Source organism: Coregonus clupeaformis, chromosome 23 (assembly GCF_020615455.1).
Source record: "Coregonus clupeaformis isolate EN_2021a chromosome 23, ASM2061545v1, whole genome shotgun sequence".
Taxonomy (NCBI): Eukaryota; Metazoa; Chordata; class Actinopteri; order Salmoniformes; family Salmonidae; genus Coregonus; species Coregonus clupeaformis.
The window spans coordinates 47,675,648-47,687,739 of record NC_059214.1 but is presented as its reverse complement, the minus strand read 5'-3'; the positions used below and the strand labels follow the sequence as shown (position 1 = coordinate 47,687,739).

General features: G+C 44.8%; 1 protein-coding gene across 1 annotated transcript in view; it reads left to right on the top strand.

The window, feature by feature from the left end:
- The window catches only part of LOC121536190 (NGFI-A-binding protein 1-like), a 37,921-nt gene that overhangs the window by 22,784 nt on the left and 3,045 nt on the right, over positions 1-12,092 (top strand). Inside the window, exons 5-7 of the mRNA XM_041843464.2 lie at positions 5,302-5,421; positions 7,002-7,197; positions 9,620-9,784. Coding sequence (XP_041699398.1) covers positions 5,302-5,421; positions 7,002-7,197; positions 9,620-9,784 — 481 coding nt within the window. The remainder of the gene's footprint in view (positions 1-5,301; positions 5,422-7,001; positions 7,198-9,619; positions 9,785-12,092) is intronic.

Sequence of the window (12,092 nt, the reverse complement as noted above, 5' to 3'; positions counted from 1 at the left end):
ACACACACTACTGCCACCCTCCCATTAAGTGCCAGCCACACGCCCATGTGGACAACAGAAAAGGCCAAATGAGCTTAGTCGCGCCTACCCATAGTCCTGAGTTTCACATGACATCAACATGTGGGTGCGCTTGGAATCACCCACACCCATACACTTGTACAGTTGAGGTGTCTGCATGCATACACAAGCACATACAGTCATATACTCTTTGTCTCTGTGTCTCTCTGTCTCTCTGTATGTCTGTCTCTCTGTCTGTCTCTCTGTCTCTCTCTCTGTCTCTGTCTCTCTCTCGGTCTCTGTCTTTGTCTCTCTCTCTGTCTCTCTCTGTCTCTCTCGGTCTCTCTATCTCTCTTTGTCTCTCTCTCTGTCTGTCTCTGTCTCTCTTTCTCTCTCTCTCTCTGTCTCTGTCTCTGTCTCTGTCTCTGTCTCTGTCTCTGTCTCTGTCTCTCTCTCTGTCTCTGTCTCTGTCTCTCTCTCTGTCTCTGTCTCTCTCTGTCTCTCTCTCTCTCTCTCTCTCTCTCTCTCAATTCAATTTAATTCAATTTAAGGGCTTTATTGGCATGGGAAACGTGTGTTAACATTGCCAAAGCAAGTGAAGTAGATAGTAAACAAAAGTGAAATAAACAATAAATATTAACAGTAAACATTACACTCAGAAGTTTCAAAAGAATAAAGACATTTCAAATGTCATATTATGTATATATACAGTGTTGTAGCAATGTGCAAAGAGTTAAAGTACAAATGGGAAAATAAATAAACATAAATATAGGTTGTATTTACAATGGTGTTTGTTCTTCACTGGTTGCCCTTTTCTTGTGGCAACAGGTCACAAATCTTGCAGCTGTGATGGCACACTGTGGTTTTTCACCCAGTAGATAAGGGAGTTTATTAAAATTGGGTTTGTTTTCGAATTCTTTGTGGATCGCTGTAATCTGAGGGAAATATGTGTCTCTAATATGGTCATACATTTGGCAGGAGGTTAGGAAGTGCAGCTCAGTTTCCACCTCATTTTGTGGGCAGTGTGCACATAGCCTGTCTTCTCTTGAGAGCCAGGTCTGCCTACGGCGGCCTTTCTCAATAGCAAGGCTATGCTCACTGAGTCTGTACATAGTCAAAGCTTTCCTTAAGTTTGGGTCAGTCACAGTGGTCAGGTATTCTGCCACTGTGTACTCTCTGTTTAGGGCCAAATAGCATTGTAGTTTGCTCTGTTTTTTTGTTTGTTCTTTCCAATGTGTCAAGTAATTCTCTTTTTGTTTTCTCACGATTTGGTTGGGTCTAATTGTGTTGTTGTTGTTGTTGTTGTCCTGGGGCTGTGTGGGGTCTGTTTGTGTTTGTGAACAGAGGCCCAGGACAAGCTTACTTAGGGGACTCTTCTCCAAGTTCATCTCTCTGTAGGTGATGGCTTTGTTATGGAAGGTTTGGGAATCGCTTCCTTTTAAGTGGTTATAGAATTTAACGGCTCTTTTCTGGATTTTGATAATTAGCGGGTATTGGCCTAATTCTGCTCTGCATGCATTATTTGGTGATTTACGTTGTACACGGAGGATGTTTTTGCAGAATTCTGCATGCAGAGTCTCAATTTGGTGTTTGTCCCATTTTGTGAATTCTTGGTTGGTGAGCGGACCCCAGACCTCAGAACCATAAAGGGCAATGGGTTCTATAACTGATTCAAGTATTTTTAGCCAGATCCTAATTGGTATGTCAAATTGTATGTTCCTTTTGATGGCATAGAAGGCCCTTCTTGCCTTGTCTCTCAGATCGTTCACAGCTTTGTGGAAGTTACCTGTGGTGCTGATGTTTAGGCCGAGGTATGTATAGTTTTTTGTGTGCTCTAGGGCAACGGTGTCTAGATGGAATTTGTATTTGTGGTCCTGGCAACTGGACCTTTTTTGGAACACCATTATTTTTGTCTTACTGAGATTTACTGTCAGGGCCCAGGTCTGACAGAATCTGTGCAGAAGATCTAGGTGCTGCTGTAGGCCCTCCTTGGTTGGTGACAGAAGCACCAGATCATCAGCAAACAGAAGACATTTGACTTCAGATTCTAGTAGGGTGAGGCCGGGTGCTGCAGACTGTTCTAGTGCCCTCGCCAATTAATTGATATATATGTTGAAGAGGGTGGGGCTTAAACTGCATCCCTGTCTCACCCCACGGCCCTGTGGAAAGAAATGTGTGTGTTTTTTGCTAATTTTAACCGCACACTTGTTGTTTGTGTACATGGATTTTATATAATGTCGTATGTTTTTCCCCCAACCCCACTTTCCATCAATTTGTATAGCAGACCCTCATGCCAAATTGAGTCAAAAATCTTTTTTGAAATCAACAAAGCATGAGAAGACTTTGCCTTTGTTTTGGTTTGTTTGTTTGTCAATTAGGGTGTGCAGGGTGAATACGTGGTCTGTCGTACGGTAATTTGGTAAAAGCCAATTTGACATTTGCTCAGTACATTGTTTTCACTGAGGAAATGAACTAGTCTGCTGTTAATGATAATGCAGAGGATTTTCCCAAGGTTGCTGTTGACGCATATCCCACGGTAGTTATTGGGGTCAAATTTGTCTCCACTTTTGTGGATTGGGGTGATCAGTCCTTGGTTCCAAATATTGGGGAAGATGCCAGAGCTAAGGATGATGTTAAAGAGTTTAAGTATAGCTAATTGAAATTTGTGGTCTGTATATTTTATCATTTCATTGAGGATACCATCAACACCACAGGACTTTTTGGGTTGGAGGGTTTGTATTTTGTCCTGTAGTTCATTCAATGTAATTGGAGAATCCAGTGGGTTCTGGTAGTCTTTAATAGTTGATTCTAAGATTTGCATTTGATCATGTATATTTTTTTGCTGTTTGTTCTCTGTTATAGGGCCAAAAAGATTGGAGAAGTGGTTTACCCATACATCTCCGTTTTGGATAGATAGCTCTTCGTGTTGTGTCAGTGGGCTGACTGTGAACGCTCTGAGAGACTCTGGGTTGAGGTCAGTGATAAAGTAGTCTACAGTACTACTGCCAAGAGATGAGCTATAGGTGTACCTACCATAGGAGTCCCCTCGAAGCCTACCATTGACTATGTACATACCCAGTGTGCGACAGAGCTGCAGGAGTCGTGACCCGTTTTTGTTGGTTATGTTGTCGTAGTTGTGCCTAGGGGGGCATATTGGGGAGGGAATGCTGTCACCTCCAGGTAGGTGTTTGTCCCCCTGTGTGCTGAGGGTGTCAGGTTCTTGTCCAGTTCTGGCATTTAGGTCGCCACAGACTAGTACATGTCCCTGGGTCTGGAAATGATTGATTTCCCCCTCCAGGATGGAGAAACTGTCTTCATTAAAGTATGGGGATTCTAGTGGGGGGATATAGGTAGCACACAGGAGGACATTTTTCTCAGTTGAGATCATTTCCTTTTGAATTTCTAACCAAATGTAAAATGTTCCTGTTTTGATTAATTTAATAGAGTGAGTTAGGTCTGCTCTATACCAAATTAGCATACCCCCTGAGTCCCTTCCCTGTTTCACACCTGGTAGTTTGGTGGATGGGACTACCAGCTCTCTGTAACCTAGAGGGCAACCAGTGGGTCCGTCTCCTCTATACCATGTTTCTTGTAGGATGACAATGTCTGTATTTCCGATTTCTTTGGTGAAGTCCAGATTCCTGCTCTTTAGGCCAAAGGCAGATGACCTCAGGCCTTGGATATTCCAGGATGAAATAGTGAAAGCTTTGTGTTCCATAAAGTGTCTAATGTTGTTGGTTGTGTGGTTTGGCCTCAGGCCAGTAATTGTGAGCAGAGCCTGCTGAGCATCTGGTACATGCCATTGGCTTGGGCTAGTGTAAGAGTGGGTGTTGGGCCTGTTTGCCTGCTCACGGCCTGGGCGTATGTGTGACTTTCATGTTGAGGCCCTCTTTGTGGGAGTGGGGGGCTTGGGGTGGGTAGGAGGGGCATAGGTCTGATCTGAGGGGGCCTAAATGGGGTGTGGGCATGGTTGACTTGGGGGGGGAGTTAATTGGTGGGGGTGTAGATGTGGTTGATGATGCTGTGGTCTGGATGTAGGTCCTCTCTGCGGGAGTCCTCTATGTGTAGGTCCTGGGGGGGGTCCCGCAGGTCTGGGAGAGTGTCTCGCTGGTCTGGGCGGGGTGTCTGTTGATCTGTTGCTCCTGTGTGAGGTGTTGGGTCTGCGGTTGAGGGCGATATCCTTTAGGGTCCGGGCGAAGGTGGGCACTGCTGCCTTGTAAAGGTGGACCTGGTCATAAAGGCTGTTCACATCCAGGGTGGAGTGGTGGGCCAGGTAGACATTTGGTTTTGATGCACAGTCACGGGAAATACTTGCGTTTACCCGCTGTATGGTAGCAGGGTGGAAGTCTTTTCGTGGTAACAGGGTTGAGATAACCACTTGTGCGTTGGGGAAAGTAGAAGAAGCTTTTTCTATCACTCCCTTGAGTGATGTGGCCACCCTTTCCTGCTGTGTTCTCAGGTCGTTTGTGCCTGTGTGTATTATTATGTGGCTGGGTGATCCTAGTCGGTCCTCAGACAGAAGGTCTAGGGCGCGCTGGGTGTTTGGACACCAGAGTTTAGACACTGTGTGTTTTGGAAAAAGTTGATTTTCTTGTATGTATTTCCCGTTTGAGTCCATAAGGAGTACAATCTGTGGCTTGTGTATGTCCTCAGTGGGTGTGGGGGGGTCGTCATGATCGATCGATCTCTCTCTCTCTCTCTCTCTCTCTCTCTCTCTCTCTCTCTCTCTCGCTCGCTCGCTCGCTCGCTCTCTCTCTCTCTCTCTCTCATATATATATATATACACACACACACAGTCTGACTCGACACCTTCTGTGGGTTCTGTAAAGGAGTGATACATCATAAGGTATAGTGGTAGGGTTAGCTCAGACATGTGTTAACCTTCCTCCTCCACTAACCCCAGTACAGCAGGAAGGATCCACCTTCATGCTAGGTTTTAGGACCTCATATTGAAGCTTATTGAGATCCTAACTGATCTATAGAACAATCTTTAAATTATCTACTTTGGTTTAGATACAAGCATGAGGAAATCTCAAAGACAATACATTAATTCAACTTGGTGAAAATCCGTTTTTTGGACCTGACTTGCTTACCACTTTTTCCATGTGGTTTCTTCCTTCACAGACTCCATGAAATGATAAAATATTTGGTCAAATGATAAATGTTGTGTGGTTTCCTAGAAACAAGGGTGGCTCAACTTACCCCACTCTCCTCTAGAGTAGAAAAGAGGATGAGAATCAGAATTGGACCGTGGTCTCAATGTGACGTTCCTCGCTGACTCTCTCTGTCTCTTTATTGTGTCAGGAAGGCTTCTTCGACCTGCAGGAAGACCTGCAGGCCATCCACATGAGAAGGGAGGCCCTGAGAGAGCAGCTGGCCACAGCCAAGTCTAAAGGGGAGGAGACCACGGGGCGCAACGTCCAGGTGACTACACTACCACTCACTGACTGACTGGCTGTCTGACGGACTGACGGCTGACTGGCAAGCTGGCTGACTGGCTGGCTGGCTGGCTGGCTGGCTGGCTGGCTGGCTGACTGACTGACTGGCTGGCTGGCTGGCTGGCTGGCTGGCTGACTGGCTGTGTGTCTGACATACAGTCTGACGGTGGGTGCATGGGCTGGGTATTACAAATGAGAAGAAATTAAGTGAGGAAGTGAAGATTCACCTGCATATAATCAGCAAAGTTATTTAGTTTTATAATACAGTTTGTTTCCTCTCACCAGTTAGAAGGATAACTCCTCATCTCATCTGGTTTTTAGTTGAGGAAAAAACGGAATAATGAAAGCAGTCACTCGTCCTTCCTCCACATCTGTTAAGACATCATCACCATGCTTAAAGCGATTCTTCACTCGTCCATGCCTTCCTCCACATCTGTTAAGACATCATCACCATGCTTAAAGCGATACTTCACTCGTCCATGCCTTCCTCCACATCTGTTAAGACATCATCACCATGCTTAAAGCGATACTTCACTCGTCCATGCCTTCCTCCACATCTGTTAAGACATCATCACCATGCTTAAAGCGATACTTCACTCGTCCATGCCTTCCTCCACATCTGTTAAGACATCATCACCATGCTTAAAGCGATACTTCACTCGTCCATGCCTTCCTCCACATCTGTTAAGACATCATCACCATGCTTAAAGCGATACTTCACTCGTCCATGCCTTCCTCCACATCTGTTAAGACATCATCACCATGCTTAAAGCGATACTTCACTCGTCCATGCCTTCCTCCAGATCTGTTAAGACATCATCACCATGCTTAAAGCGATACTTCGGGATTTTGGCAGTGAAGCCCCTTTTATCTACTTCCCCAGTCAGATGAACTCGTAGATACCATTTTTATGTGTGCAGTTTGAAGGAAGTTGCTAACTAGTGCTAGCGCAATTGCTAAATAGCCTTAGTGCAGTGACTGGAAGTCTATGGGTATCTGCTTCCAGTCACTGCACTAATGCTAGTTAGCATTGGCTCACGAAACTACCTCTAACTTCCTTCATACTGGACACAGAGACAAAAAAAAATGGTATCCACGAGTTGATCTGACTCTGGGGAAGTAGAGTTGCCAAAATCCCAAAGTATCCCTTTATAACACCCCTCCTAATTATCCCTCGTCAAATTACAGGTTTCTTTTCTGTCTTTTGGAGAGACAGACGAGGCAGGAAATGGCTGACAGATACATGTATTAACAAGTCTCTAGACCGGAGAATAGACTTGTGCTGCCCATTTTAGATGGTCTTTGATAGAACTGCAGGCTCAGTTTTTTTTGTGTTATGTGTTTTCTAATGTGAAAAACAAACTGCATTTGTATTGGGTGTAATTTCTCTAACTCTGCGCGTGTGTGTGTGTGTGTGTGTGTGTGTGTGTGTGTGTGTGTGTGTGTGTGTGTGTGTGTGTGTGTGTGTGTGTGTGTGTGTGTGTGTGTGTGTGTGTGTGTGTGTGTGTGTGTGTGTGTGTGTGTGTGTGTGTGTGTGTGTGTGTGTGTGTGTGTCCATGGCTGCAGCTGGGGCGTCTGCTGACCAGACAGATGGAGATCCATCACGAAGCCCAGGCCCAGGACAGACTGCAGGCCCAGGACAGACTGCAGGCCCTGGAGTGGAAGGTCCCTCTGGGGGGCTTCAAGTTGAGACACAACACTGACCCAGAGCACCGCCACCATGCCAACGGAGGTTCCACTGACAGCACCAGTCTACTACCAGGTCAATCATTAGACATTTATGTTAGGAAGTGTATATTAGACCGGCAGAACGAAAACGTACGGTTGAATTAATTAAGTGTTAGGTTTAGGGACCAGGGTTAGGTTAAGGTTAGGTGTAGTTTCAATGAGGTTAAGGTTGGGGTTAGGAGAACGAATAGAAAGTTAACATTGGGTCAGCCATACCGCTTTCCGCCGCCATTCTATTTCTGCTGGTTAAATATACACTGCCTTTATGTTTCGTTTCGTAGTCACTTTCATTTCTTCCAATCATTTGGCAGCTGTTTGTGGGGGTTTTGGAGAGTTCCAGGATGGGTCCAGGTGTGTGTGTGTGTGTGTGTGTGTGTGTCTTTTGGTATTTTATTAGGATCCCAATTAGCTGTTGTGAAAGCAGAAGCTACTCTTCCTGGGGTCCACACAAAACATGAAACATGACATAATACAGAACATTAATAGACAAGAACAGCTCAAGGACAGAACTACATACAATAGAAAAGGCACACGTAGCCTACATATCAATACATACACACAAACTATCTAGGTCCTATCTAGACTTATATAACCATTATAAGTGCTCTGAGTTGTTTTTAAGGTTGCTTTGAGTACCATTAGGCAGCTATTGTATTGCCCTGAAGCCCTCTTAAAGGGTTAGTTCACCCAAATTACAATTTTACACATTGGTTTCCTTACCCTGTAAGCAGTCTGTGGACAAGGTATGACAGCAATCCATGCTTTGGTTTAGTTTCCCTGGCACCGTTTCCACATGCTAACGCTTTAACATTTGTAGCGCAAATCCCGTTCAAGTCATGGGACTGATATTAGCATTTGTCCAAATCATCCAAAAGTATCTGAAATTGATTGTGAAGCTTAACAATGTCACTTTTATAGATGTTTTGAACATGATGCGCGTAAAAATGCTAATATCGGTTCCATGACTTGAAGGGGATTTGTGACACAAATGCTAAAACGTTAGCATGTCGAAAACGGTGCCAGGGAAGCTAAACCAAAGCATGGATTGCCGTCATACCTTCCACAGACTGCTTACAGGGTTAAGGCATCAGCATGCTTCAGTTTGGCTAGCACCCAGTCGAACTTGGCTAACCGAACCGAACGAGTGCGCTCGCATACTCCCTTAAGACATTTTTGCAGAGGAGATCTTAGTCGCGCAATTTTACATCTAACTAAGATGTTTGGTAGTATTTGTCAATTGAAACATTTGCTTGAAAACGAATCGTCTCTCGTTGAATGACAACAAATACTTTTTATTGAATAATCCCTACTGTTGACCAATCACCCACAAAGGGGCGTAGACTTGGGCTCTGAACTTCGGCTTTGATCCAGAAAACATTTTGTGTGCCCAAACAGCCAAAAAAAATCACCGAAGTCCAAAACGAACAAAAACTTAACAAAATGTCGTCATAATATACCCACAAACTCTTCCGAACTGTTTCGGCTGGGAAGCATGCGGACGCCTTTGGGAAACCAATATCTAATTTTGTAATTTGGGTGAACGATCCCTTTGAGTGTGTGGTGAGCACCGAGGATGAAGCATGACGACACCTCTCTACTTTCACACCCTCAACCTCACGCAGTCAACAGCATGACACCGCAGTATTAACACTTTCACCTGCTTCCTCTGTTTCCCTTCATGCTAACCAACACACACACACACACACACACACACACAGACATAACACACTAAAAAACACACACACACACACTTACACACATTAACTCACATGTATACAGACTGCGTTATCTTCCTTAGTGCTCTACCTCTGGGCTGATCTAATGGGTCTTCATTCACAGCATTGACAGCAATGTGACTAACACCTTTTCATTTCATACACAGCACACACACCGCTCTTTCATTTAACAGCCTCTATTCGTGACAGAGAGAGCATTATTTTAAAGAAGGGGTGTTTCAATGACTTTTTGTGAGTTGATTTGAGTGCTAGAATACTAGAGTACTTTATTATCATTCTGTTATATCAGAAATGAGTATTCTGTTCAGAACAGGGACTCCCTGCCTAAATACAGGTTAAATAACAGCTCCTTGTCTAATTATAGGTTAAAGGGACACTTTGGGATTTTGGCAATGAGGCCCTTTATCTACAGTATTTCCCCAGAGTCAGATGAACTCGTGGATACCATTTTCATGTCTAGCGAATACTCATAGACTAGCAGATATCCGTAGACTTCCAGTCATTATGCTAATGCTAGTTAGCATTGGCTCGCAAAACTACCTTTAACTTCCTTCATATTGGACACAGAGACATAAAATGGTATCCACGGCTTCATCTGACTCTGGGGAAGTAGATAAAGGGCCTCATTGCCAAAATCCTGAAGTGTCCCTTTAAATAACAGTGGTGGTTTATCTTGTCTGTATCCTGTCTTTGGCCTTACCAAGCTGTGTGTTCCTGCAGGGGAGAGGCCACTGATCCTGCGGGTGGCGGGTCAAAGGTCGGAAGGAGGCACACCCCTGGGGAAACAGCTAGCCAATGAGCTGAAGAGGCATCACGGCAACGGGGAGGGAAAGGCCCTGGCAACGAGTCACCATGGCAATGTCGAGGGCAAAACTCTGGCCATAGGTCTGCCCTTAGAGTCTCTATTATACAGTGCATTCGGAAAGTATTCAGACCCCTTGACGTTTTCCACATTTTGTTACGTTACAGCTTTATTCTAAAATGGACAACAAAAAAATTCCCTCATCAATCTACACATAGTACCCCACAATGATCAAGCGAAAACAGGTTTTCAGATTTTTGGGCAAATGTTTTACAAATAAAAAACAGAAATACCTTATTTACATAAGTATTCAGACCCTTTGCTATGAGACTCGAAATTGAGCTCAGGTGCATCCTGTTTCCATTGATCATCCTTCAGATGTTTCTACAACTTGATTGGAGTCCACCTATGGTAAATTCAATTGATTGGACATGATTTGGAAAGGCACACACCTGTCTATATAAGGTCCCACAGTTGACAGTGCATGTCAGAGCAAAAACCAAGCCTTGAGGTCGAAGGAAGTGTCCGTAGAGCTCCGAGATAGAATCGTGTCGAGGCACAGATCTGGGGTAGGTTACCAAAAAATGTCTGCAGCATTGAAGGTCCCCAAGAACACAGTGGCCTCCATCATTCTTAAATGGATGAAGTTTGGAACCACCAAGACTCTTCCTAGAGCTGGCCGCCTGGCCAAACTGAGCAATTGGGGGAGAAGGGCTTTGGTCAAGGAGGTGACCAAGAACCTGATGGTCACTCTGACAGAGCTCCAGAGTTCCTCTGTGGAGATGGGAGAACTTCCAGAAGGACAACCATCTCTGAAGCACTCCACCAATCAGGCCTTTATGGTAGGGTGGCCAGACGGAAACCACTCCTCAGTAAAAGGCACATGACAGCCTGCTTGGAGTTTGCCAAAAGGCCCGTAAAGGACTCTGAGACCATGAGAAACAAGATTCTCTGGTCTGATGAAACCAAGATTGAACTCTTTGGCCTGAATGCCAAGTGTTACGTCTGGAGGAAACCTGGCACCATCCCTACGGTGAAGCATGGTGGTGGCAGCATCATGCTGTGGGGATGTTTTTCAGCAGCAGGGACTGGGAGACTAGTCAGGATCGAGGGAAAGATGAACGGAGTTAAGTACAGAGAGATCCTTGATGAAAACCTGCTCCAGAGCGCTCAGGACCTCAGACTGGGGGCGAAGGTTCACCTTCCAACAGGACAATGACCCTCGGCACACAGCCAAGAAAACGCAGGAGTGGCTTTGCGTCAAATCTCTGAATGTCCTTGAGTGGCCCGGCCAGAGCCCGGACTTGAAGCCGATCGAACATCTCTGGAGAGACCTGAAAATAGCTGTGCAGCGACGCTCCCCATCCAACCTGACAGAGCTTGAGAGGAACTGCAGAGAAGAATGAGAGAAACTCCCCAAATACAGGTGTGCCAAGCTTGTAGCGTCATACCCAAGAAGACTCGAGGCTGTAATCACTGCCAAAGGTGCTTCAACAAAGTACTGAGTAAAGGGTCTGAATACTTACAGTTGAAGTCGGAAGTTTACATACACTTAAGTTGGAGTCATTAAAACTAGTTTTTCAACCACTCCACAAATTTCTTGTTAACAAACTATAGTTTGGGCAAGTCAGTTAGGACATCTACTTTGTGCATGACACAAGTAATATACGCCAACAATTGTTTACAGACAGATTATTTCACTTATAATTCACTGTATCACAATTCCAGTGGGTCAGAAGTTTACATACACTAAGTTGACTGTGCCTTTAAACAGCTTGGAAAATTCCAGAAAATTATGTCATGGCTTTAGAAGCTTCTGATAGGCTAATTGACATCATTTGTGTCAATTGGAGGTGTACCTGTGGATGTATTTCAAGGCCTACCTTCAAACTCAGTGCCTCTTTGCTTGACATCATGGGAAAATCAAAATAAATCAGCCAAGACCTCAGGGGAAAAAAATGGTAGACCTCCACAAGTCTGGTTCATCCTTGGGAGCAATTTCCAAACGTCTGAAGGTACCACGTTCATCTGTACAAACAATAGTACACAAGTATAAACACCATGGGACCACGCAGCTGTCATACCGCTCAGGAAGGAGACGCGTTCTGTCTCCTAGAGATTAACGTACTTCGGTGCGAAAAGTGCAAATCAATCCCAGAACAACAGCAAAGGACCTTGTGAAGATGCTGGAGGAAACGGGTACAAAAGTATCTATATCCACAGTAAAACAAGTCCTATATCGACATAACCTGAAAGGCCGCTCAGCAAGGAAGAAGCCACTGCTCCAAAACCGCCATAAAAAAGCCAGACTACGGTTTGCAACTGCACATTGGGACAAAGATCGTACTTTTTGGAGAAATGTCCTCTGGTCTGATGAAACAAAAATAGAAC